The 27,493-nt window shown below is 40.2% G+C and overlaps 2 protein-coding genes, 1 long non-coding RNA gene and 1 other non-coding gene across 8 annotated transcripts in view; 2 read left to right on the forward strand and 2 right to left on the reverse strand.

The window, feature by feature from the left end:
* Positions 1–8,980, forward strand: part of LOC109070816 (SH3 and multiple ankyrin repeat domains protein 1-like) — a 70,294-nt gene extending 61,314 nt beyond the window's left edge. For 2 of the 4 annotated variants that reach the window (XM_042720305.1, XM_042720307.1), the window contains exons 24-27: positions 565–4,117; positions 4,481–4,486; positions 4,610–5,512; positions 5,790–8,980. In XM_042720305.1, coding sequence (XP_042576239.1) covers positions 565–4,117; positions 4,481–4,486; positions 4,610–5,512; positions 5,790–5,877 — 4,550 coding nt within the window. In that variant the 3' untranslated portion in view covers positions 5,878–8,980. Of the gene's footprint in view, positions 1–564; positions 4,118–4,480; positions 4,487–4,609; positions 5,579–5,789 lie in introns of all 4 variants that reach the window. The other 2 variants (XR_006154218.1, XM_042720306.1) reach the window with 2 other exon arrangements.
* A 1,061-nt stretch (positions 8,981–10,041) lies between these two features.
* On the reverse strand, positions 10,042–10,903 carry LOC109057858. The gene is made up of 3 exons (XR_006154219.1): positions 10,772–10,903; positions 10,425–10,458; positions 10,042–10,232 (listed from the first exon to the last, which is right to left on the reverse strand). It is a non-coding gene; the product is annotated as an uncharacterized LOC109057858 (long non-coding RNA).
* Positions 10,300–10,389, reverse strand: LOC122136943. The gene has a single exon (XR_006154429.1). It is a non-coding gene; the product is annotated as a small nucleolar RNA SNORD88 (small nucleolar RNA).
* Positions 10,904–11,711: 808 nt separating the features above from the next.
* Positions 11,712–27,040, forward strand: LOC109057841 (protein kinase C and casein kinase substrate in neurons protein 3-like). 2 transcript variants are annotated; one of them, XM_042720309.1, is made up of 11 exons: positions 11,712–11,835; positions 12,172–12,450; positions 15,222–15,289; positions 19,803–19,959; positions 21,206–21,441; positions 21,657–21,809; positions 22,559–22,734; positions 22,860–22,980; positions 23,638–23,711; positions 25,904–25,983; positions 26,067–27,040. In XM_042720309.1, the coding sequence occupies exons 3-11, from the start codon at positions 15,230–15,232 to the stop codon at positions 26,174–26,176; spliced, it is 1,167 nt and encodes a 388-aa protein (XP_042576243.1). In that variant the 5' UTR covers positions 11,712–11,835; positions 12,172–12,450; positions 15,222–15,229; the 3' UTR covers positions 26,177–27,040. The 2 variants fall into 2 exon arrangements, with proteins under 2 accessions (XP_042576243.1, XP_042576244.1); XM_042720310.1 differs by lacking the exon at positions 11,712–11,835 and having other exon boundaries at positions 12,153–12,450.
* Positions 27,041–27,493: the final 453 nt, after the last annotated feature.

The following is a 27,493-nucleotide window of genomic DNA, read 5'->3' on the forward strand; positions in this document are numbered from 1 at the left end:
TGTGTGATTAAATGTTCCATATGAACATGTTCACTTTCTTGGGTTGCACAGTTGATAACTTTATTTACAGTACATTAAAAAAACATACGAGAGCATTTGTTTAATTTGCATGCCATAAGATAAAGCTATTGTGTATGTCACTTGGGGTAGACTTTATGTGTGTATTGCATTTGTCCTTGTATAACACACTGTAACTAAAACTGGTCTGCACTGACACAAAAGAGCATTGCAAAAGTAGAGAGGTGAATGGCTTGTACATGTTACTGCTGGGAGATTGTCCAGTTATGACAAGACAACAGACAAGCTGACAGACAGACAGACATACTACAAGATGGTCTCATTTCTGTATCCCATTTTATTGCCCTCTGCTCATTTTCTTAGGAAATAAATATATTTTCCTTTCTTACTCTTTTCTCACTTCCAGCTGTTGTACATTCTCTTTCTCTCTCAAACATATTTTTCTTTTGTCTTTGTTTTGTAACACTCCTTTCTATTAATTCTCCCTTTATTTATTTCCTTGAAAATGTATTTCATCTTTCTCTTTTTGGTTTTCTTTTTCTGTAGGGGTTCCAGAGGAGGAGAAGCAGTTCCTTCATCCTCCAGCCATGAAGTTTGCCCGCAGTCTTTCGGTACCTGGCCCAGATGACATCCCTCCTCCCCCTACTACAGCTCCCCCTGAGCCCCCTTTCTCCTCAGCTCCCCCTCTTGGCTTTAGGGGCAAGACATCCCAGCAGCCGTCTGTTTCTATGTCCCAATCCACTTCCTCTTCTGCACATTATCAGCTCTACTCACAGTCAGTACATGTCACACATGGACCCAGAGACAGGTCCCCTGGACCACCTGCTGGGTCCGGAACCGGAGACCTCTCTTACTCACATGCTCAAGCCCACCCCTCTGTGCCAAGCAGGACTGCCTCCAGAAAGGTGATTGGGTACACAGGGGACCTTGCAGGGGCTGGAGGAGCACCAGGAGCCAAGGCAGCAGCATTGAGAAGGGGCTACAGCAATGCAGTCCCACCCACTAGTGTCGCTACTGTAATTCCACAACAGCAGCAGACTACTCAGAGCCAACCTTCCAGGATGGACCGCAGTGCGACAGGGGCAGGAGCAGGGGCAGGTGGTGTACCGAAAGGTGGTGCCCGGAGAGGGAAGGGGCCCTTGGTGAAACAGTCAAAGGTGGAGGATCTGCGTCAGGGCCAGGGCACACTGGAAGGGAAGGGGTCAGTGGAGAAGAGCTCTATTCCTATCCCAACCATCATCGTTAAAGCTCCTTCCACCAGCAGCAGTGGTCGCAGTAGCCAAGGCAGCAGCATGGAGGCTGAACCACCTCCTCCAGGAGAGAGTGACAGTTCTAAACCCCAACCTATTGTTCCCCCACCTGCACCCACCGTTCCACCCCCAGCCCCTCCATCTATACCTGCTCCCCCACCCCCATCACTGCGTACTCAAGAGAGTTTGGACTTCACCAGCCAGTTTGGTGCTGCCATAGTAGGGGCAGCTCGCAGGGATCGAGAACGATTCCATGAAGCACGACGGAAGAGTGCCTCCTTTTTTCTTTCTGCTGAGGAAGAGTTGGGTGGAGCAGGAGAAGTGGGAGGACGGACCCAGACTTCCCAACAGCAGCTGAGTTCCCAGCCTTTACCTCGTCTGCGACCGTCCAAATCTATAGATGAAGGCATGTTCTCAGGTGATACTTTTATCCACCACACACGCAGTATGCCTCCTGCCTTTGGCCTGCCTGAGTACTCCTCACCTGCTCCTCCTGGGGATTACCAGCCTAAGTCTGTACCTGCTGACTTCTATGGGGCGGGAGGCCGACAACAGCAGCAGCAGCAGCAATCCTCCACCACAACTTTCATTCACCCATTAACGGGGAAAGTTCTGGATCCTTCATCCCCACTAGGCTTGGCGTTGGCTGCAAGGGAACGTGCCTTGAAAGATGATGGTCGCATACGCAGGGAGAGGACAACTGAACATCATTTTACCCGTCAGTTGTCCAGCATTGGGGCCTTTCCCTCGTCCACTGCTCAACCAGCATCACATATCTCCTACTCAATGGCCTCGTCTTCCTCTGCAACCTCCTCTGCTGCTCAGTCCTCAAGCTCCTCCTCGTACCTTGTTACCTCCTCATCACTCGCTGCCACCACTACATCTACTCGGCCTCCATCTCCCAGGATCCTGCGTGGAGCAGGAACCAGCTGGGGTGAGGAAGCAGGGGTTGGAGAGCGTGCAGACAGGGAGGCAGCTGGCACCTCTGCTCCCAGAGAAGGCCTAAGGGTTCGTTTCTCTGAGGATAAAACAGTCCACACGCACCACTATCAGCCCACCTACAAGGAGCGCGAACGAGAGCGGCAGAGAGAGAGGTCACGAGAAAGAGAGAGAGAACGAGAAAGGGAAAGAGAGATAGATAAAGCTCAGACCCAGTTACAGCAGCAGTCCACACAGCCAACACCCCAGCAGCCTCGACGCCCCTCGTTCTTGAGGATGGAGAGTGAGGCTGGAGCATACATCCTTTCCTTGACACCACCTTCAACAACAGCCCCTACACGTCCTTCAGCAGGAGCTGCAGGTGAAGGTGCAAGTGGCACTGGTCTGATGGTTCTTCCTCCCCCAGCACCCTCAGTAGATGCAGATGATGAGTTTGTGTTTGTTGATCCTCTCCCTCCACCTCTGGAGTTTGCCAATAGTTTTGATCGTGGTTTGAGTTACTCTGCGATGATGTCCCACAATGTGACAGCCCGCCAGCAGCTTCATCATCCACCTCAACCACCACCTCCTCCGCCACCTCCTCCCCCTCCAAAAGACTCCTTTATGTCTGGGTTCCCACCTCACACACCCCTGCCCTCACCCCAGGCAGGAGATTCAACAACTTCCAGCCTTACTTCCTATGACAGTGAGGTCGCCAACCTCACCCAGTCAGCCCCGTCTCCCTCTCCATCTTCCCCCAACCCACTACCGCCTCCCTCTCCCTCCACCTTGCAGCCCTCTGGGCCACCTCCACCTCCTTCTGTATCACCCCCGCCACCACCCACCTCCTACCATAGACCGTTTGGCCTATCTCAGTCACAACACTTATACAACAGTACAAATTCAGCCGGACGCTCCTCTTCTCCCACACCACCACCTCTCTCTATTCCAGCTCCACCTGCCTACCGGGGCCCTCCAACAGCAACATCCACCCCAGCAACTTCTGTATCTCTCAGAGGTGCCTCAACTGTGACCGCAAGCTGTTCCACAACTGCTTCTACAACTGTTGTCTCTTCTGCTACTACTGCTGCTGCTGCTGTCACACCACACACACGCATTGCAACTGTCTCCACAGTAGCTACAGGGGGTAGCAGACGGCCCAGCGCAGAGCGCCATCCGCCACCCAGTGCAGCTAAGAGCGGCGAGTCCCAGGAGACAGTGGTGGATTCTGGGATTGAGGAGCTGGACAGCCGAAGCAGCAGCGACCATCACTTAGACAACATCCTTGCACTCAGTGGTAGTGGGGTCAGAGAAAGGTTGGAGAGAGCAGGGATGGGTAGCTTAGGTGGAGTTGGAGAGAGAGGTGGGGCAACAGAGGCCGACAGAATAAGTGGGGCAGACTTTTTAGAGTCTTACATGAGCTATCTTGATGGACAGACTTTTGAAATGCACAATGCCAAAGCCGCCAGCACTGCATCCACCTACCCAAAAACACAGAGGTACAGAGAAGGGAGTCGGGCTGGAGATCTTCGACGCCAAACCAGCACGGCACCCCCTGCATACCACCGTCGTAGGGATGAGGAAGAGGAGGAGGAGGAAGAAGCAGAAGAAGGAGAGGAGGAGGATGTGAATGTCCGCGATGGCTATGGAATGAGGGAAGTGCCAGGGATCGCTCGCTCCTCTGTAATGTACTTTGACCGGCCCCGCACTCCAGAGATAAAACCTCTGTGGGGTGATGGGTCGGCCGGGGCAGCGCAGTCCATGGGGGAGGGAGGGGTCCAGACTGGGGGGACATATGTGGAGGCACGTAAACTGCATCCTCCCATGTCCGGTATGAAGGCAAGCATCATCAATGAACTCAGCACCAAATTACAGCAGAGGAGCAAAGGAACGGAGAACTGGGGAACTCAGAGATCACTGAGCAGACATAGGTATTTGTGTGTTATCAGTATAGGTATACAGTATGTGCATGACTGTGTTAATGTCTGCATGGTGGCCTTGAAAGGAGGCATGTGGCATGGGAAATCTCTAAGCTGCATGAGCATTGTGTGATTTGGTATGCCATGAGTCATAAGCAAAATATGAGCCATTCAGTTTAAGAACACCTGGGATGTTCAGAGTAACATAGTGCGTAAAAATAGTTTTGGAACTCATGTTTTTTTTTATCAGTGTCTCAAAAACCAATGAACTCCGGGTGTGTGTACTGTCTAACTATGTCTGTTAAACTGTTCCTCTCTTTTGTGATTTCTGCTTTTTATCACACTGTCCATGTACGTCTGTTTGTCCCACATCAGACACAGGTAACTGCTGCACTATTCCGCTTTCTCTTTCTCTTTTCTGTCAAACTTTTTTCCTTTTTCTCTCTTTTTGTCCTATCTCTTATTCGTTTGCCTTAATTTGTGTTGCATTTTCTCTCATTTCAGGTTCTCAGAGGACTCCACAGGTGCACTGAGTCCTCCCTCTGTCCGCTCTAGCTCTCCATCTCCTGTTCAGCTCTCTCAGCCTGCCTTGTCTCCCTCCCCCACCCCTTCTTCCCAGCCGCTCTACCCAAATTGGGCTCGATCTCCTTCCCCTCAGCCCCCTGCTGCCTCATCCCAGCTTCCTCCCCGATCACACTCACCTGTTTCTCCCTCTTCATATTCACCGTACCCTACCTCACCCAAACACCGGCCCGTTTACCGCACCAAAGCCCTGGAGTTCCAGTTTATCCCCAGCAGAGAGTCACGTAAGGCAGAGTCGCATCACGCTCAGCGCAGAAGAGCACCCAGCCCGTTAATTTCACCCTCTGACCGCCCAAAGCTTGGCCCTCCCCGCCCCTCTTCCCTTCCCATTCTCCCCACCGGGTCGTTTTATAGGAGCTTTTATGAATTCCGTGGTTCTATTACTCCACCCTCACCTGCCAATCCTCTTGGGGACCCCTACTTCTCCCCCTCTCCCCCTCTCTTTGCCCCCTCGGGGGCTCCACCTCCTCCAAATTCCTCTCTGGTGGTCTCTCGCTCCTTGTCCCCCACCCACTTCCTGTCAGGGACTTCATCCCCACCACTCCACCCCATTCCTCCACCCACTTGCCTGAGTTACCCTCACCTCCCACCCCCTTCACCCACCAAACCCTTTGCCTCCAAACCACTCCCATATTGGACCAAGTATGATGTGGCGGATTGGCTGGGCTACCTGAACCTGGGTGAGCACAGGGAGCGATTCCTAGACAACGAGATTGATGGCACGCACCTACCCTCTCTTACCAAGGATGACTACCTGGACCTGGGTGTGACCAGGGTTGGCCATCGCATGAACATAGAGAGGGCGCTCAGGAGAGTGATGGACAGGTGAGAGGAGGGATAGAAGGGGAAGCAGAGAGACGCAAGGGAGGACAGCGATGGAAAGGGATAAGGGTGAGAAAGGGGTAGTGCATGAACAAAGGTAGTACAGTTAAGGTAAAAACATTGATATGCTATTGATTGCTAACTTCTGGAACATTTGGAGTGGACCGCTGCATGAGGTCCAGGATGGCATGGGGAAAGAGAAGGAGAACAGAAAGGGGGATGCGGGCAAACAAGAGAAAAATTATTTCCTTACACTTTCCACCTTCCCCCCTATCATCAGGCTGTCTTCTAGCACTTTCCCCATTTCTGCCCTCTCCTCTCGAGATGAACGGACAGAGAGAAGGAGAAATGAGGCCAACCGGAGTTGAGAGGACAGGAAAGATGTGGTGACAACTGCTGCCATCAGAGATTATTCCCTGAATTAAGAAAAATGCAGGAAGAGGTGACTTCGACATCAAACTGCCGACTCGCAGATGAGGAGATACAGGAGAAACGGAGAGCATTGAAGGCCTGTCGAACTGTGAACATGCCTGCGCTTATGTGTGTTTCAGTCAACAAAAACATAAACACCCACATACACATCCCTACATATCAACATTTAAACAGAACACACTTAGTTTGAGCTTGCAGGCACTCACAAGGTGATCAAAATGGAAATAGATGAATCAAATCGGGGAAACTATCTCTACTAGGATACCGAAGTTCAACATGAGAAGGTAACACTACATAACTGAGCCAAATAATTTGAGGGAATCAATCAAAATGCTCTTTAGCTTTCCTGTTTTTCTGTAGTTCTATAGGAAGAGATAGGGAGAAAGAGAGATATTGAAACCTCCTTTGCTATCTTTCTCTTTTTCTCAGATTTTCAGCTGAGTCTGTATTACTGGCAAATATTTACAAATGGTCTCATTTATAGAGTAGGTTCAATATAGACCAATGCAGGGAGGGCAAATACTGACAAACCTCCTGTCTGGTATGACTAGGGAAGCCCTTAAAATAGAGGTCAATTTAACGGCAGGCACTTATTTGGTAAGACTGTGTTTATGCTTGGGTTCCTGTTGTTCGTGTGTGAGTGCGTGTGCGTGTACTTAATGTGAAAGGTTATCACTAGAGGCATGACCGTGATTTGTTATGTGTTTTTACCTCACCAATGGAGGGATTCTAGTTTGCCGAAGCCAGATTGGGGCTTATGCTTATCTTGTATTTCACTAGAACTTCTTTACCTTCTCATGTCTTATAATGAAATAATATATATACATCTATATATATATATATATATATATACAGACTGGTCACTGTATTACAAACCCGTAGCAAAAATAAGTGCCCAGACCAACATAACAGATACACAAGCGCTCTAACACTTACACACATGCACTCAGTACATCCTCAGCCTACTGATAGCAACATACACAAACGTAAGAGAACATCTGTCGATGACGATACACTAATTTCTTTTATTTATATAACACATAATGGGACACAATAAAATAAATGTATGGATACAAGATGAAGATAGTTATAACGCAAAAAAATATTTTAAAGAAGAAAGGTGATACAACATTGTAAAAAAAAAAAAAAAGGTATATATATATATATATATATATATATATATATATATATATATATATATATATATATATATATATATACTGAAAATTTATTCACATTTTTACCACAGACTCTCAAAATATAGAGTTGACTATGACTTCAAAGAATCTATCAACGATATCAAGGCTCCATTTTAAAAGAGGAGACAACATGGAGATGGGGGAGAGGGAAAACCAAACTGCCTGTATTTCTTTTCAAGTCACTCTCCCTCTCTCCTTCCAAAAAACACTCTTTCTATGGAGGCGAGGCAAGACGAACATGCACTCTGACCTGGATGAGGGATATGTGCTAATATCTGTTTTAATACGATGATTGTTCCTATAACAATTTTTAAACTCTAAGTGGGTCTGGAGTTCTGTTGTTGATTTAAGAGATGTTATTAATTGCAGTCACTGTTCTCATCGTCCTTGCTGTTATTGCTATAAGCCGCAGTGTTCCTTGTTTGTTTCTGAGCGCAAATGCTGGACAGGTGTTTATGCTTGACTTTTTTTCTTTTCTTTTTTTTTTTTTTGTGGCCACATGCAACGTGTTCAGATCTTTGGTACCTCTAGGACTTAAATTAGAGACAAGACACTCATATCTTTCAATGTCCCTCACCCTCCTGCTTTTCCCTTCCAACACAAAATTATTGTGTCATCACTTTGTATGCAAGGACTATCAAGAAGTTTATTGTGTGTGGCAGTAGATATACCCTTTACATTCATATCCCATCACTCGAACTTAAGTAAATCTAGTGACCTCCAGCCCTCATCTCCCACATCACAAATTGTTGCTCAGTCAATTAAAAGGGCTCCTCATCATCACATTGCATCTTTCATAAGTTATTCATCCTTTTCCTCTTCCTTTCATCTGCAGTCACCTTGAGTCCAAACCACCAACACCTTCACCTTTATGTTACCTTCCTGTCTATGTCTCTTTCAGGACCATCGGTAAAGATTTCGCCCCCTTCATCTCCCTCTGCCCTTCTTGCATCTGTTCGTCTTCTCATAATGAGTGTGGGATTCATACATCATTGATCACAGCGCTGGCTTTACCTTAATCACCCATATTGGACAAAACGATTGAAGAACTCATTGTATTTTTGATGTTTAAGACTGGTAAGTATAGTGATGTTGATAACAGTAAGGACAATGAAAGAAATCATTCTGAGATGGAAAAAAAAGTTTTAAAGAATCTCTGTCTTCCAAATGTTTAACATGAATTTAACGTGTAATCAAATCATGCTTTCTACACATCCTGTGTTTCCTGTTGTCTCATCTTTCCACAGTCAAATTTATCAACTCAATTATGAACTCAACTTCAGTATCAGCTGGTGTTGAACACTGATGAATGGTAAATATTCTCGCTATCCAATATTGTCCACTAGGTGGAGTAAAAGTCACACAGTTCTCAACTCTCTGACAATTTCAGCCGAGTGTCTGAATAAAGGATTGGATCAGAGAAAGCAAAAAAAGGTTTTTCTGGTTGGGAAAAGGACATTTTTAATTGTTTGTTCAGTCCTCAAGCTCTGCAGCTCAGATTGTCAATATTACAACTTCTAATAATAGAACAGTATTCAGACACGCATGCTGAGGATACATGCATATTGAAGATCACATAGCCATTAAAGGGTCTGGGCAGTGTGGCCTAGGAAGAGGTCACGGATCACACAGGAGCAACTGATGCAGTAGCCGTCCAGGGTGTGCAGAAAGCATCTTTTTTTCTTTTAAATTGAAGAAAAATTAACTATGAACAGATAAGGGGTTATTTACAGAATATATATGTGTATGCGATTATACATTCATATACACATATGAAGTACAAATGTTTTAAGAAATGACTAAAGGTTATTAGAATTATAATAAAAGATGCAGGAATTACTTTGAGAGCCTTGTGGTTTGTTTACTAGCGTATTTATGTTATATGGACGTTTTTAAACCTTATACAGTTATTGTACATTTACACCCAGCCAAGTGTTATTGGAAAAGAGGAATAATAAAAAGTTTATTTAGTACATCTTTAGGCAATTTTAAATAAGCGTTTGCATAATACACACAAGCGAAAGTAACAGGTAATTTTACACAAATTCGCTGCTTCTTGTGATGTGTAGCTTTCGCAGTGATTGTTGCATGTTTTGTGGTAGCTGTGCTAGCTTTGTCCCGAGTAATGAAGCTAAAAATCGTAGAGGTCTTACACAATAGCTGGCTTTCCAGCATCTTGTGCGCATTCCCAGCAGGAACGTAAAACGATTTTAAGAGCCAGCTCTAAACATTAATATACGCTCAAGAAAGCAATGCACTATATTAAGAACAAAATTAATATTTTTTTTTCCTTTTAGTGTGTCTTTTACGCGGATTCTGAACGGCGGAAAGAGGTTTACATATTTCTCCTTCAATCTTTACCGTCTTATGCGACCCCCCGGAGACTGGGCTCGTCCTGCTGCTCATTTTTGTTTCTCCTACTGTCATCTCTAACCATACTGAGCTTTTTCAAATTCTGCCAATTACGTGCTCACTTGTGGTTTCCCGCAAACATTTTTCTACATCCAATGAACCAATGTTGCATTATGAAAGGGACTACACAAAACTGATTTAATGATTTGCAACGGGTTAAACTCTTACACCGGCGTCCTGCAATTCAGAAAAATTCAGGACCGCTTTTTAATGTTAAAGACCGCCAAATCACGATCACGTGAGGGGAAGAGACAGCTACGCATCTTAGATTTGTTGAAAAATTAAAACACCTAAATCAAGTGTAAACTAAGTCAAACGGGGTTGTCACTTTTCCTCAGTCTTATATTTCTAGATCATTTCTCGCCACTTTTAGCCAGCTAACAAGTTACAGATTAGATTAAGCATTTATTGTAATGCAGCATAATACACTTTGACAATTTTCGTACACCAGTTTAACAGCACTTTCCAAATCAATCTGAAAACTGCAACGATGGTTTCAGGGTCTCATTTAATGGTAAATCAAAAAAAGGAGCAAACTTACACTAAGTACATAAAACAGAGCTATAGATTTACACAAAGATAACCAGCATTTGTATTGTGGAGGGGGAGAATTTCACACATCAAGCAGTACTTGTAGAAACCAGGAAGCTCGTCCACAGGCCAGTCACACAGATCCCACTCTGTAAGGAAAGAGTCAGTGTTATTACTCGTGTCGCACTTTATTCCCTTTAAAGTTTCGTTTCAACAGCACTTCTCAGATTCTGCCATGTCAGGAGCAGAACTGCACTGTGTCTTCACATGAGTTCAGAGCCCAGTGCTAAAACATCACAGAAGCACTTCACAAACCGTGATATGTTTTAAAGAGATCTCACCTCAGAGCAGCAGTGCAGCGTCCACTCGGTCTTCCTGCCAGAGAGAAAAACAGACAGATGTCCACAGGTAAGGCTAACATGAACAAAACTTTGTTTGAACTACTCACCGCGAACGCACCTTAAAAATAATTTGAGAGGCAATAATCTTATTCATGCAAATAACTACCATAAGCACACCACACGCGGTTCATCATCTGCGCGCCACGTGGTGACGGTAGCGCTGACTAAACTACTTAAAATACGCATTAACCTATAGTAGTCTTATCATTATTAAGACACAAATCCCGTATTGTAAAACAACAAATACGCTACATGATTAAGAATTAAACCAAAAAACATACACTTACCCGCACATATCACACAAGCTTCTTCTACGACAGAATGAGGGTGAGGGCTTTTCCGCCCGCAATGTGGCGGTTTATATATTCTGAGTAGGACCTCCCTTTAGGCGTCCGTTAATAGCGCCTTTACAAAATTCAAGCAGACATATGGTGCAGTAATGAACTTAACGTTAAAAGTGATGTTTTTCCGTAACTCGCCAAGAAAACTTTCTTAAAAAATAAGTTTTTTTTTTCTTGCTAGATATATTTTGGCTTTGTTATTAATTTAATTCACTGCTTTTTTTTTTTTTTTTTTTTTTTTTTTTTTTTAAATTGTACATTTCCAAATGAAATTGTAAATTTGGAGTAGCAGTCCTAGTAGGCTACTTTATATTAGTAGTTTGAGATTTAAACAGTTTTGCTTGGTTCAACAAGAGCTGTATACTTTTAAAGCTATTTGTATACGCAGACAGGTTTTGGACCTTTAAAAGCAAGAAACAAATCACTGGATCAATAGACACTATACAGTCTTTTACGATATTTCTAAACTTTATTTGAACTTATATGTATTTTTGTTTATTTATTTAAAATATAATAATACTGTATGTTTTTCATATAATTTATATATATATATATATATATATATATATATATATATATATATATATATATATATAGTATTGTTTTATAGCAGCTAAATGTAATACAGTAAATATGTAAAATGTGATGTGATTCTGTGCAAAATGGTGAGGGTAGGATATTTGACACCGATTATGACCACGTTGTCATAAAAATAGAACAGAGATGGTTTATTATTAATTCTCAAAATGCTATTAGGCTACTATTCCTGAGACTATAAAAATATAACTGAACCATGCATGCAGAGATATTTGGGATGGGCTCTTGTCAGTGTGTACAACAGCTGCCATATTTGTAATACTGAGTCACAGAGCTTTGTTCAACACAATCTGAGGGTCTTCTCTCGTCTCCCCTCCCTTTCCCTCCTTAAGAACCACTGGATGTGCCAGTGCCAGGCAGCTGTTGTGTGGACCCCGGAGACCATGGGAATTAGGAGATTAAGCATTTTTGAGGTAAATTGTGTTAGAAATAAATGTATTGGTTATACAAAAGTCAACAATTCACAGAATATGATCACTTTACAATAAGGTTACCATTAGTAAACCTAACATTAGTTAACACAAATAATAAAAGAACAACAGTTCCGCAGCATTTATTAATACATTCTTAAACTCGAAAGTTGTATCTGTTAACATTAGTTAACACACTGAATTGACATGAACATGACTAATTGTCTGGACTGAACCCACTTCATTACCACTTTACTGTGAGGAGCAACTCTGTGTTTAAATGAGAGCGAAAGAGAGAGAGGGAGAGGGAGGAGTGTTGTCATGTAGTATGATCCACAGAGCGAAAAGTCTGGTCGCCCACAACTGCTTCGGAAAGAGGGGGATCTGGAAAGAGGGAGGAGAGGAGAGAAGAGGAGAGAAAGAAAGTGACAGGAAGCCACCTCATTAAACACTGACAGCGGGTCAAAGACAGAGAGGAGAAGAAAGAGTGTGTCCAGAACACACCATAACCATATGGTGGTCTCAGAAGTGGAAAAGCCAGAAGAAAAGGGGTGGTCTGTTACTTCAGAAAAGAAAAAGTGTGAACTAAAAGGAAACTTTCCCTGAAAAAGTTAAGAGGTGAGTCTGTTGTGTTCTTTTTTCATCTATCCTACTTTATTTGCTCATATGCTTGTGTCAGGTTAGATCACATTGCATTGATGAGTTCTGCAGAATTCATATACTATTTCTGTCTGATGCATTCATAAGTTGCTATATATTTCTTCAGTGTGTGTTGAGTTATGTGTGACACTCAAAACGGGGACAGGGGGAGGAGAGAAAAAGAGAGCCAGGGTGGGTGAGGGGTATGGGGGTTTGAGGGGCTTTGAAAAGGGGGAGAAAAGAGAAAATAAGAGGAGAGAAGAGGGAGAATCACAGCAACGTCATGAAGATATTTTCAGAGAAATGGGTCATTTCCTCCTCTCCAGTTACAGGATCTTTCAAAACTTTCAAACAGTTTTTGATCTCCATTTTGAATGTACTATTTTGTCCTTTTCCAAAATGTTATTCTGTATAACGTGCAATTCTATGTGTTGTTTTTCTTAGATGTTTAAGAGTACCTCTACTGTTCAGTCTCCAAGTAGTGATCATTTTATTCAGTCAAGCAGATTTGTTCGTCCTTCTATTTAATTGTACATAAAATTGCAATTTTATTCTGGGTTATGAAGAATAAACAGAGATGGGTTTATGAAGATTAAACTTCCCTGGAGACTGTTAGGCTAACTTCACACAAAAGATAGAATTCAAACAGACAACAGTGGAAAAAATGAAAATACTGTTATTACATAATCACCCTCATGTTGCTTCAAAACCCGCATAACTTTCTGTCTTCTTTGGAACAAAACAGGGAAAAATTTTGATGAATGTCGTTGATTTGTTCATGCAGTTGTGAATGCAGGTGAAACCATTTAATTTTCTAAACTTGTGTAAAAGTGCATTATTTATTTATATTTATTATCATTTTTAATCAAAATGTCAAATCTAAATCTTTTAGTGCATGACAGAATTTCTCCAATCACTGAGTCTGCATAAACCCAGCCTCTTCCTTACAGTTCACCAGAAATCTGCATCAATCTTTTCATATCTGTTTCACTCTGATGCATGGCACAAAATTAGAAAAGATCTGCCATTACTTCCGTTACATCGCAACTTTTAGAACTGGATCAGTCTGGTTTATGAATGATTCATTCAGATGTTTTCCCCCCTAACTAAATTAACAATTTATTCCCAAAAACTTAAAATAACATACATGTCAGTCTGTTCCTCACACAAAGCTACAGAAGACTTGAAACATACTGTAAGAACCAAATAAACCAATTTTATGGTGCTTTTGGCTTTTATAAGCTTCATTGGCTGTTCGACAAACCACATTTTTTGCCTTAAACAAAAAAAAATCAAATAGAATTAAAAGAACAAGAGCGTTAGAAATTAAAGAGAATTTTCATTTTTGGGTGAACTGTCCCTTTAAGCTCATCCCTGCTCATATTCTCTGAGAGCACAAGACTGTCTGGAGGGAGAGGAACAGAGGGGGAACAGGAAGTGAGGTTAAAGTTCAAATATAGAGTGATTTACTATACCCATGACCCCCGCAGTGGGAAAGGCGATAGGAAGAGAAAATGTGGCTGATGAACTCTCTGAGAGGGAAAGAGAAAGTAGAAAAGACAGACAAATAACAGCTTGTTCATGCACTTCCCTTCTGTCATCTTGTTCTCTCTCTCCATGTCTTGTGACAAAATGTGGTTTATTGCATTTACAGAAACAAATGGCTACAGGCATGTTGTGCTGTCTGTAGCATGTGTGTTCAGGGCAGCTCAGACATGCGCCTGTGTTTGCAAGCATGTGTGTCAAAGAGCTCATCAACATGTGTGGTTTCAGAAGAGAACTAGTGTATTTGTGTGTGTTTGAGTATGTGTTAGTGTTGGTGAACTTTCACCCCATGTTTATTTTGGGATGGCTCAAATGTCAAAGCCCAGCGCTCTGGATCACGGCAGATAGCATTGGAGAGTATTAAGCACTATCTGTCTGTCTATAACCCACTTCAACACTCGCATCTGCTTTGAGTCATTTCATTTTTTTTTAATCCAGAAAGCTCTTTGATCCTCTGTTAACAACCTTGTATATAACTATCCTCCTTTCTTCAAGAACTAGACTTAAAGGGCATTAAACTTGTTTGTTGGATCCACGCACTTTCCGATGCAGTTCGTAAACTGTAGTTTAAATAGAAGAAAGCTTGTAAAGCACAACACCCTCCAAGCATGCTATTAGACACAGTACGCGATTCAGCTCTGTCACACATATCTGACTGTTGTCTGCCTGTTAAGACAAGCTAGAAATAAATTCCAGCCATTTGTCCCTCTGGCATGTCAAATGGAGAGTACTAGCCCAACTACTGACCTCTAATTCTCACAGCTAAACAAAGAAAAATAATTACTAGAAATTTTGTTCTAACTTTGTTTTGTTTGTTGCACTATTTGATGCACCAGGCATTTTTGACTTGGACCGACACCTAGTGGTGTGGATGCAGCATCATGCAAAAACAGATGTTTTTAGTTATCAGTGCCGCTGTAGAAATGTAATATACGTTAGTCAGCAAGAATAAATTTATTCCACAAATGAAAGTATGCAGTAAAAGGGGGGGTTACTGAGGTAAAGTGACTAGTATTTTGCTTGTCATGTGATCTCAACATGGCAGCTTCCATGGTATTTTGCTTGTCATGTGATCTCAACATGGCAGCTTCCATGATTTTAATTTTTTTTCAAAGGAACTATTAACTACTTTTACTACTATTAACTGTTTTTAATGAGGAAAATGAGTGCACCTTTAAATGCTGCTTGTCATATCTCTGTTCCAGACTCCATCATGTCAACGCTCTCGGCAGAGACGGGCCCTGAGGATGCCAACAATCAGAGCTTCTGGATGGTAAGTGAGAGGGGGAGGAAAGACAGCAATGACTCAGACTCATACCATCCGCTTCTGCTTTATGTATGCATTAGCAGAAAGAAATGCATGTGAATGATGTAGCTTGACTTGGTTTTAACAGCTAAACAGCTGGAGCAACAATAGATGACAAGATTTGTTTGGACATTAAGTTGGAACGCTTCATAAAAGCTTCTGAACACCCTACATTAGCCAAATGAAGATTAATATTTGAGTGAAGTCTATTTTACTTCTTTGAGACTACTGCAGCATGTTTTTATGGTTCTTTAACCTTTAATCTCAGTCTATAAATTTCATCCATTGTGCCTCCACCCATTTTAATTAGCTCAGCTTTTGTCTCTCAGCTCCATAATTGGTTTGCTTCTCTGCTCTCCAGTGCTGCTGGGAATCATGCAGAACACAGGGACTTTTAATAAATGTTGTATTTTTCAGACTGTAGCAATTCTGTAGTATTTTCACATTTGGTAGGTTCAGATGTCTTTCTGTGTTAAACTTTAATCACCCTATGAGCAAAAATGAGGTGCATTTGCTCATGCGTCGAAATGTTAACATTTAGTTTTCTGTTTTATATTAGTGCAGTAGTTAACATATTTCTAACAGGTTCTTGTGATACTAATAATGGTAATTATGCAGTGATGCTGTATATATAATTACATATAGGCACTATTAACTGTCATGCTCATGTTCAAACGTACAATATATTTAGTAAGAAAGTAAATAGCAAGCTGCTATTTAGCAGTTGCTTTTATCCAAAGTGATTTACAGTATACTTATTACAGAGATGGCCCCCTTGGGGCAAATTGATGTTACAGTAGTTCCTCACACATAGGCCTACACTTGTTACTGCATCACACTGAAGAAGACTTTCTCTTCACCACTGTTGTCTTTATTTTGAGTAATGCTATTTTCTTTCCCCTAAGCCTATTGAAAACCCAAAAGAAAACAGATTTTCATTACAATATTATTGAATCTGTTTATTAAATGTGACCCTGGAGCACATAGCCAGTCTTAAGTCGCTGGGGTATACAGGTGCTGGTCATATAATTAGAATATCATCTAAAAGTTGATTTATTTGACTAATTCCATTCAGAAAGTGAAACTTGTATATTATATTTATTCATTACACACAGACTGATATATTTCAAATGTTTATTTCTTTTTATTTTGATGTTTATAACTGACAACTAAGGAAAATTCCAAATTCTGTATCTCAGAAAATTAGAATATTGTGAAAAGGTTCAATATTGAAGACACCTGGTGCCACACTCTAATCAGCTAATTAACTCAAAACACCTGCAAAGCCTTTAAATGGTCTCTCAGTCTAGTTCTGTAGGCTACACAATCATGGGGAAGTCTGCTGACTTGACAGTTGTCCAAAAGATGACCATTGACACCTTGCACAAGAAGGGCAAGACACAAAAGGTCATTGCAAAAGAGGCTGGCTGTTCACAGAGCTCTGTGTCCAAGCACATTAATAGAGAGGCGAAGGGAAGGAAAAGATGTGTGATAGAAAAAAGTGTACAAGCAATAGGGATAACCGCACCCTGGAGAGGATTGTGAAACAAAACCCATTAAAAAATGTGGGGGAGATTCACAAAGAGTGGACTGCAGCTGGAGTCAGTGCCTTCAAGAACCACTACACAAAGACGTATGCAAGACATGGGTTTTCAGCTGTCGCATTCCTTGTGTCAAGCCACTCTTGAACAGCAGACAGTGTCAGAAGCGTCTCGCTTCAAAAAGGACTGGACTGCTGCTGAGTAGTCCAAAGTAATGTGCTCTGATGAAAGTAAATTTTGCATTTCTTTTAGAAATCAGGGTCCCAGAGTCTGGAGGAAGAGAGGAGAGGCACACAATCCACATTTCTTGAGGTCCAGTGTAAAGTTTCCACAGTCAGTGATGGTTTGCGGTGCCATGTCATCCGCTGGTGTTGGTCCACTGTGTTTTCTGAGGTTCCAAGGTCAACGCAGCCATATACCAGGAAGTTTTAGAGCACTTCATGCTTCCTGCTGCTGACAACTTTATGGAGATGCAGATTTAATTTTCCAACAGGACTTGGTACCTGCACACAGTGCCAAAGCTATCAGTACCTGGTTTAAGAGACCATGGTATCCCTGTTCTTGATTGGCCAGCAAACTTGCCTGACCTTAACCCCATAGAAAATCGATGGGGTATTGGGAAGAGGAAGATGCGATATGCCAGACCCGAACAATGCAGAAGAGCTGAAGGCCACTATCAGAGCAACCTGGGCTCTCATAACACCCTGAGCAGTGCCACAGACTGATCGACTCCATGCCACACCGCATTGCTGCATTAATTCAGGCAAAAGGAGCCCCCAACTAAGTATTAAGTGCTGTACATGCTCATACTTTTCATGTTTATACTTTTTAGTTGGTCAAGATTTCTAAAAATCCTTTCTTTGTATTGGTCTTAAGTTATATTCTAATTTTCTGAGATACTGAATTTGGGATTTTCCTTAGTTGTCAGTTATAATCATCAAAATTAAAAGAAAATAAACATTTGAAATAAATCAGTCTGTGTGTAATGTATGTATATAATATACAAGTTTCACTTTTTGAATGGAATTAATGAAATAAATCAACTTTTTGATGATATTCTAGTTATATGACCAGCACTTTTTGAATTTGATTTATGTAATAAATCAACTTTTGGTCAAAATTATCGATTTTACTTTTTTTGCCAAAAATCATCAGGATATTAAGTAAAGATAATGTTCCATGAAGATATTTTGTAATTTTTCTACCCGTAAATATATCAAAACTTAATTTTTGATTAGTAATATGCATTGGCTAAGTACTTAATTTGGACAACGTTAAAGGCCATTTTCTCAATATTTAGATTTTTTTTGCACCCTCAGATTCCAGATTTTCAAATAGTTTTATTTGCTAAGTATATTGTCCTATCATAATAAACCATACATCAATGGAAAGCTTATCTATTCAGCTTTCAGATGATGTATAAATCTCAATTTTGAAAAATTGACCCTTATGACTGGTTTTGTGGTCCAGGCTCACAAATACATTTATATTCTTTCTCCTGGGGGCAGTTGGCTGGTCCCAGTAAGTAAGTTACTTTTGGGTTTTACTATCATTTTTTGGAACCTAATTATCATTAAAATGTATTTTCATTGCAAAAAAAGTAATTTTGCATCTACAGTAACTGAATATGCATGTAATAGTATCCCACATATACATTGTTGGTGAGTTTATCTGATGAATATTTATGGAGTTTCCTGTGGTGATTTGTTGTTATTATCAATGACATCTAGAGCTCTTTGAGAGCCGTATGAAGCTGTTTAAGATTCTCCTCAGCTCTCTATTTAGCCTCAGCTCTTTTTGCTGAGTTGCCATCCCATCTGGAGCTTGGCCAGTGCTACGGTTTCGGGTGAAACGCTCCGACCAATGATGTTCAGTCAGTTTACAACAACCACACTGCTATTCCCTGCAAGGGTTTTGTTGCATGTCCTACCTTGTATTGGCTGGCCGCTGACCAGAACTGAGCGCTGTAGGGTTTTTGTGTTCATCCTAGATGCTGTGATTGGTCAGCCACAGCACTGGCTGTAGATTGCTGTGAGAAACTGCAGAAAGTTTCGGCCAGAGTTGAACAGGGTTGACTTTTTAAATAGACTTGTCTGTTCAGTAAAACAGCTTTCTGTTGAAATATGGTGCAGCTTTGAGTCCAGCTGAATGTTATATTCCGTTTGACAGGGGATCGTGTTATTTGTTTGATTTCTGTGATTCTCTGATTGGTTGGCAGGTGCTGCTCTGCAATCGCTCTTGGCCGGAGCTGAGATTCCTCAGCTGTTTTTACTTTTTTCTCAGACTGGGAAAAATACGTGGTGCAAACCACAGCTGAGAGAGAGAGAGAACGAGGAAGAGCCAACAAAGAATAACACAGAAGGAAGATATAGAGGAGAGAGATGAACTGATAAAATTGTGGGGGAGCTGCTAATAAAATTGAAGAACACGCTCCACATCAGCAAACAAGACGCCCATTCTGGAAATGTCATTGTGTTTGCCCTCCTCCCTCATTCTCTCTCGTTTATTGTGTTATTACAGTTAATCAACCCCTTTCACTGCGCTGTCCATGTGATGCCCCACTTACCGTGGCCTGAATTCTCTCGACTCGCTGGTACTCGTCAAGTCACAGATTGTTTTGTTTTTTCAGGGAATAATGTTTGAATTGTGCTCTGGTTTTCCACACCACATGTTGTCTTCAGGCGTTTATATTAGAAACAATCCTTACGCTATACTGATAACTTGTCCAGTCCATAGCAAACAAACCCAGTGACCCTTCTGGAAAAGAAATGAGGCCAGTCCCTTAGAGAAGAGAGGGACATCTTCCCTGTGTCTGACAGTAAATGCCTCACACTTGACCTCTTAAACAGCCTATAAACCTTTAGCGCCAAGTCTTTCATTTTCCTTTCCCTCAATATTTTACAATTAACCTTACAGTTTATCCATGTTTTGTGTCTCAGCCAGGGAACTACCACCAGACAGTGAAGAGGACCGAAGATGCGTTCCAGGCGTGCAATGATATAGTGGCGTGTTTCCAGGAGAGGGCCAGGGTCGAGAGACAGTACGCGCAGCAACTTAGTGAGTGGAGTACCAAGTGGAAACCTCTAGTGGATGCTAGTGAGTACTGCAGTTTTGATCAAGATGCTCTGAACAAATAATGTATTGCTTCTTGCATATTGTGCAGTATGTACTGTATATTGCATGTTATATCACATTTAGTATTCAAAATAGTAAATAATTGTAAATGATTTGCCACGTTTATTTATGTTGTCTTTTTTATAACATTACAACAGTTCTAAGTAAAATGGAATAAGCCGAAAGAGAGAGGGAGAAAGAGGGAGAGAGAGAGAGAGAGAGAGGTTTATTTATGTTGAAAATGCTAAATGATTTTAAACATGACCTTATTGTTATTTAAATAAGTTGAGGAACAATCAACGATTAGTTGACTGATTCTATTATTGTGATTAAAACATAATAATAATAATAATAATAATAATAATAATAATAATAATGAAATTATTTTGAATTTTCAATCAAATGTCAAATTATTTTAACATAATTTAGAATTAATTAAAAAAATAATACTAGTGCATTTCTTACTGTATATTGCATGTTATTTAAAAAACGGTATGGATAATAGAAAATGATAAATATTATATGTTTACTTTACAACATTACAATAATGCTAATAGTTTGCTAAATGATTGTGACATGAATTATTGTCTCTATTTTAATTAAAGTTCAGTGTTAATATGATTGTTTTGTATTTTCAAATTTTTTAAGCATATTGCTTACTGTATACTGCATCCTATATTTAAAAATAGTATGCAGTAAATAACAATAAATGTTTTATTGAGATTGTTTCCCTTTTATTAATGAACTATCCTGAGCGTATGCTATAATGTTGTCATGTGACTTTACTATGTTGTTCGTCTGAGGAATAAAAATTATCATTTAGAATTTTATTGGATCAAATTTAGTCTAAGAATGAGTTCAGTTTTGACAGAATGGTCAAATAATATGTAAATAATATGAAGGAGAAAGTGATATTTTATACACCACTGGAAATGAATAATCAAATTTGCAATGGATTGTGGGTTACAATATTTATTCAAATGTGGGTCTTTAATGCATACCGTTGTGTGTATACATACTACACACTGTAAAAGATTAGTATGAGTAGTAGGCTATTTTGAGCATAATATAAGAGACTAATTCATATGTCATATATAGTTAAGGAGCTGTGACCTGTGTTTTATATGAGATGTTCACATCTTTAGTTTAGTGTCTGATGAAGAAGTTCTCATTCATTTCTCAAGCTTTCATTTCTTTCATAAATATGTTTGTCTTCATCTTTGTCCAGGTCCTCTCTATGGCTCTCTGTTACGAGCCTGGCAGTGCTTCCTCTCTTCTGCTGACCGCCTCTCCTCACTGCACTCCTCCATCTGTCGTTCTCTGGTGTCAGAGGATGGAGATCGCATCCGGACATGGCAGAAGGAGACTTTCCATAAGAAGATATTTGGAGGTTTCAAGGAGTCCCAGGATTTTGAAACTGGTTTCTCACGTGCTCAGAAGCCCTGGGCCAAGAGACTGAAGAAGGTAATGCAAGCAATGCAGTTCTGGGGTTAAAATTTCACTCATTTTATTTGTACACAGTATTGTATGGACAAAAAAAATAGAAAATTCTGTATAAATGCTTACATATGTTAATAGTTGAATAAGGAATTTTTGAAAATGAAGGAGTGTGCAATACTGACCCCTGGCCTACATGAATCTAAATTTGTGTTTTTTTTGTTTTTGTTTTTTTGTGGCAGCTAGAGAAGGCTAAGTCAGCATTTCACAAAGCTTGCCGTAAGGAACACATGGCTCGTGAGCGGGAGGCCCATGCCCAAGGCAACCCTGACATTGCCATCGAGAAAAGGAAGATCCAGGAAGAGACTGAACTGGCTCACCAGGAGACAGAGAAAGTGAGTGCTGTGTGGGGGAGACTGTCAGAAAGAAACAGACAGAGAGAAAGAAAAGAACAGATTTTCAAATAGTCTTTTATCATCCGAGTCAGGAAAAGGAAGCAGAAAAATCTTTGTTTACATTTACAAGCTTCATAACAATGCAGTGAAATCATTCAATGTACTGCACAGATTAATGATCAAGGATTTAATCTACAGCATGCAACAGAAAAGAGAAAAGAGACTGTACTTGTGTTGACTAACTATTTAGTAATCCCTAATACTTTACGTGTAAATCTAGTCTTATTTGTCCTGGGACATTTTTGATTGTCATTCAAGACCTGGTTTGAAATCTGACCTGTTCTAAGGATCCATGTGTTTTTTATTTATTTGAGTAAAAATACAGTAGAAACATTTCTAATGTGAAACATTATTACAGCTTAAAATAAATGTTTCCGATTTTAATGCTGATTTGGTGCTCAAGAAAAATTTCTTCTTATCAACATTTAAAAGTGTTGCTTAATTTATTCTTCAGACTTTGTAATGAACAATACATTCAAAACAACAGCATTTGTACTAATATATTATATAAAGCTATCTTTTTTATAGTTCTGTATAAAAAGTTAACCATTGTTTTTTATTGTTGAAAAATAACTGCTTAATTTAAAAATTGTTTTGAGGTTGCATTTGAAATCCAGTTCAATCTGAAGTGGCACATACACATAACACATCTGACTATTGACTAACTGGCTGCAAATTCCTGTTTACAGGTGCGAGCCCGCTATGAGAAGATTCTTGAGGAAGTGACACGTTATGCTCCACGCTACATGGAGGAAATGGAGTCGATCTTTGACCAGTCGCAGGAGGAGGAGAGAAAGAGGATAAGCTTCCTCAAACAGGCTTTCCTGTCCATTCACAGACACTTGGATGTCACCAACAATGAGAGGTGTGTGAGAACGGTTATACTATACTGGTCAAATCTCAGTTTCTGTCCATTTCAGTATTACTCACAATGAGTAAATCATAAAAGTGCTCTCTCTCTCTCTCTCTCTCTCTCTCTCACTCTGTTAGTGTAAAAGCTGTGTACAATGAGCTCCATAACACCCTGATGTCCATCAGCGAGCAGGAAGATTTGCGCTGGTGGAAGAATACACACGGGCCAGGTATGCCCACCGACTGGCCTCAGTTCCAGGTAAATACATGCGGTTTATATTGCAAATACATTTACATCGACAAACATTAGCTAAAACTTACTTTTTACATTTTCTAAAGAAAATGTTAGGGTGTCGTGGGTGTTTGCCATTGTATTGCTATGCAGTTGTTAGGGTGTTTTGGCTTGTTTGTTAAAAGAGTACGACCTCTGTTACCTGGACCCTTCCACTTTATTAGGAAATACAGAAGTAAAGTCTTTTCTGTGACTTCTGATTTATTATTTGCTATAGGTAAATAACTAGAAGCATAAATGTATTACGATAATTGAAATGACTGTATATGATCAAGCAGCATAAGTGACTGTTTTTGTACAGTTAGAAGCGCCTGTGCATAGGAAGCCTCACACATTCAAGTTACGAATGATCACATCCGGTCTTTTGGTAAAAATAAGGTGGATTATCTGTGATGAGAAATGTGCAGTTAGCCACACTGCTATCACTCCGTAGCAAAAACAAAAAAAGTACAGTTCTGAGGTTAATGCATTCTTGAGGGTGTTAAAGTGATGTCTTTGTTGTTATATGTGATATTTATGTATCTCACAGCGGCACGTCTTCAAGTAGACTGCGTTCTGTTGTGCCAAAACCTACATTTACTCCTTTACTCACTCACTCCATCTCTCACCCTCTTTCTATTTCAGGAGTGGACTCCAGACAAGAAGCATAAAAAGGGAAAGAAGGAGGTGGAGCAGAAAGCAGTAGTGATGGAGAGAAGGTCAGTTTACTACAGTGATATTTGCTGTAGGGCTTCACAGCGCTAAGCTAACTGACTGTTGTTCACTACAAACCAAACTGGGCCTTTTTGAACTTCAGGCCCTGTTATTGTTTGCTGCTGTGTATTGACCTGTTGCAAAGCTCAGTCTCCTCAGTTAATATTGCTCAGACAAGCTTGACAAGGGATGAGTAGGCCACTGAACAGTGATTTTTCAGTAAAATACAGAAGCAAACATTATATCCAGTACTGGAATGAATTGTGCCATTGCACAAGATTCTGGCTGTTTTTCTTTACAAAAGTCAATCATTATGCAGTATTGTAAGACATTGAGGCAAATGCTGATCACAGTCAACTCAAACCAGTCGCAGGAGGATCCGGCGTTTTGGAAGAGTGAAACCGATATTTTTTAAAACCGAGTCCCAGAGTGGATAAATCTGAAAACACTGCCCTTGCGTTTTCGTGTGGACAGTGAATCCGTATATTTTCTGAAACGATGATGTCATCTAAAACCGAGTCCCAGAGTGGATAAATCTGATTAACTAACATTAACACAGATTAATAAATGTTTTCTTCCACGTTCGTTTGTATAGCGCGCGCAAGGTTTACGTGCATAGTCCAAGGATTTTTATCCGTTTGTAGTGTATCTCTGTGGCAGAATTACAGCGCCACATGCTGGTCTGGCATGTATACTACATTGTTTTGTGACCGTTTTGTGGTTTCGTGTGGATGCAGATATTTCTTGAGACGAGGGGGGGGGGGGGGGGTGGAAAAAAAAAGATCAGATAGGGAAAGCTCTGGCTTCGTGTGGATGTAGCCTAAAGCGTCAGCTGGAAAAACGCTGCCAGCTGGTCGTTTACAGAAGAGAGCCTGACATTTTTTCAGATGGCTAAAAACTCTTTGGTGGGCACACGTTATTGAATATTTATTGTTAGGCATATGGCCTATTAGTCTTTTTTGAATTTATGCAATATACCTGAGAAAGCAGACCAGAATATTCCACTGTGTTCCTGGACATGCAATTTAGGTAGCTGTAATTTATAGGCGGGGATTATGCTAATTGTGAATGAGCATTCACAACTAATTAACAAATTAGATAAAAACTAATTGACGTTTAGGAAGCGTTTGTGAACCCGGAGAAAAGTTTTCGGGGAGGTCTGTTTTACACACAAATTATTCAGAATTTAGTCATATATTTACGAATGTTTCATGAATGAGGCCCATTGATGCTAAGCTAGTAACATCAACATCCTTGCAGCAAATTCTTACTAATGCTCTATGTGCTTCTGCATGATCTGCGAATGATAGGTGGCACATATTCATAACTTTTCAGGAAGATTTAAAAAAGGGACTAAATCAGCTTTTATCTTTTCTATGTATTGTAAGAGCACTGGCTAACAACAAATTTTAGTACTTATGGATAAATCCTGTTTAAACCTATCCAAGGACAGTAATAGTCCAAAATGTTATAGTATTTGGTATCCTTTTTAGGCAGGTGTGGAAAAAATGGACCCTAAAATCCTCATAAGCTTCCGTTACTATCCTTCTTTTCTGTTGTTGTTTTTGGTTTAGTTTTTATATTTAATTTTTTATTTAATAGATTGTTATGTTTCTATGATGTATTACAATAGAAGCCTAATTTTGCAGCATAAGAAAAAAACATGCTTTGATTAAATTTGTATTATGACAAAAAAGTCATATAATTATAGCAAACAAGATAAAATTATGAGATACTAAATCATAATTATGAGTAAAGATCAAAAATGTAGCATAGTGTAAATTATTATTAGATTTGTTTATAATTAGGACTTTATTTTATGTTATCATTTTGACGTGTAATAATTATGACTTTTAATCTCATCATTGGGATTTTTTTATCTCATAATTATGAGTGTCATATTTTCGATTTATTGTGTCTTATGAATTAGTATGTCACAATTTAGACTTTTTTTCTCCTAATGATTAACCAAAGCATGATTTTTTTCTTATGTGGAAAAAATGGGCTTTCATGATTATCCAACAAAAGACAACAACCAAGTTTTGATTAAAACTATCCACACATTTGCATTAGAAAAGAGCAAAGGCTTGTTTGCTGATTTAGTGGACCGCGTCAGTTGGTCAGGTAGGGAGTGGTCATTAACATTTTTAAGAAGGGGCTTATTTTAGTGACTGTCTGTTTTCCCTCCTTGTCTCAGTGTAATGATTGGAGGAGTGAGAGTCAGAGCTCTCTATGACTACGCTGGACAGGAGACGGATGAACTGTCCTTCAAAGCAGGTAAGCTGTGCCTGTTTATGTTTGTGTATTCATATATTATGTGTCTGTATGATGTACGTGACACTTGATGTTTGTGTGTTCAGGTGAGGAGTTTCTGAAGATCGAGGATGAGGATGATCAGGGTTGGTGCAGAGGCATGATGGACGGAGGGAAAGAGGGTCTTTACCCTGCTAACTACGTGGAGGTGGTATAAAACCAACAGAACAGCATCGAGCTCCAGCTCTGGGGTCCATAACTGCCTACAGAGCGCCCAGGTTTAAGCCTGCTTCACAGCCATTTTTATTGAAGATTGCTTTGTTTTCTCTGAACGGAGGGTACACAGGTAAAGTTTTAGAGTTGAATTGAGTGTGTAAAGTTTGGATCAGAATGAGAAAATGTTTCCAAAGTTCTTTTTCCCTACGATCTTACTTGAGAACATAATAATGTTATATTTTATTCTGTGTCACATTGTAGCTTTAAGTCAAAAATATGCAGAGATTTTCATACGTTATAATATGATTAGGTACCGAGATACTCTAATATATATGGAGAATATGAACTGCATTGTCTTGATGCTTGCATGATCCTACAGAGTATTTTAAGGTCAATGTCTCACACCAAAGACGTCACTGCTTATTTACGTTTTATCAGTGACATATTTCTTCTGACGAGAATTGCGTTATATCTGATGCCTGTGTAAAAGGGGCCAGATGGTTAGGATGTTATCTACAGCTGCGAATTTCACGCAAGGTGTTAATAGGTATGATAATATGCTATTTTATGCGCTTTGGTCTTGCTTGTAAATGTCACTTGTCTCACATTTAGTAATTTTAGTTACACAAAGGCAGTACTAATCAACACCACTTTTAAAGTGATAGCCATGGGACCCATTATGGTCTCTTCTTGTGTATTTCTGTTGTGTTTTAAGATGTCAGTCTAACCAAAGAAAATGTATGCAAATGAGCACAGTGTTTGTTTGTGCCGTAGTGCGAGTAAATTACATTGGATCAGGGCAGTATATTCTGCACCATCACTAATCTAATGCGAACGCTCGCAGTATTAAAAGGGATACATATTACTGTGAGTCTTGTTCTTATTAATCATCTTGAGTAAGCACATACACATTATTATACATAGACACGTTTTATTTGTGTTGTTCATATTTCACTCTGTGCATGTCCTGAGGCCACATGCTGGTGCAAATATATGGGGCTGTAAATAAATGTTGGTGTGTGTGGGTGTGGGTGTAATTTTCTAACCAAAAAAAAAAAGATTTTTAAATGTTTTTGAAAGAGGTCTCTTATGCTCACCAAGGCTGCATTTATGTAATCAAAAATACAGTAAAAATAGTAATACTGTAAAATATTATTACAATTCACAATAACTTTTGTTGTATTTTTTGCATTTGAAAGAAGTCTTTTATGATCATAAATACAATAGAAAAGGTGTAATTTTTTTAACTGCAATTTAAAATAACTGCTATTTTAATATATTATAAATTGTACATTCTTTCTTGTGGTGGAATAGCTAA

Source organism: Cyprinus carpio, chromosome B3, assembly GCF_018340385.1.
Source record: "Cyprinus carpio isolate SPL01 chromosome B3, ASM1834038v1, whole genome shotgun sequence".
In the NCBI taxonomy this organism is placed as follows: Eukaryota; Metazoa; Chordata; class Actinopteri; order Cypriniformes; family Cyprinidae; genus Cyprinus; species Cyprinus carpio.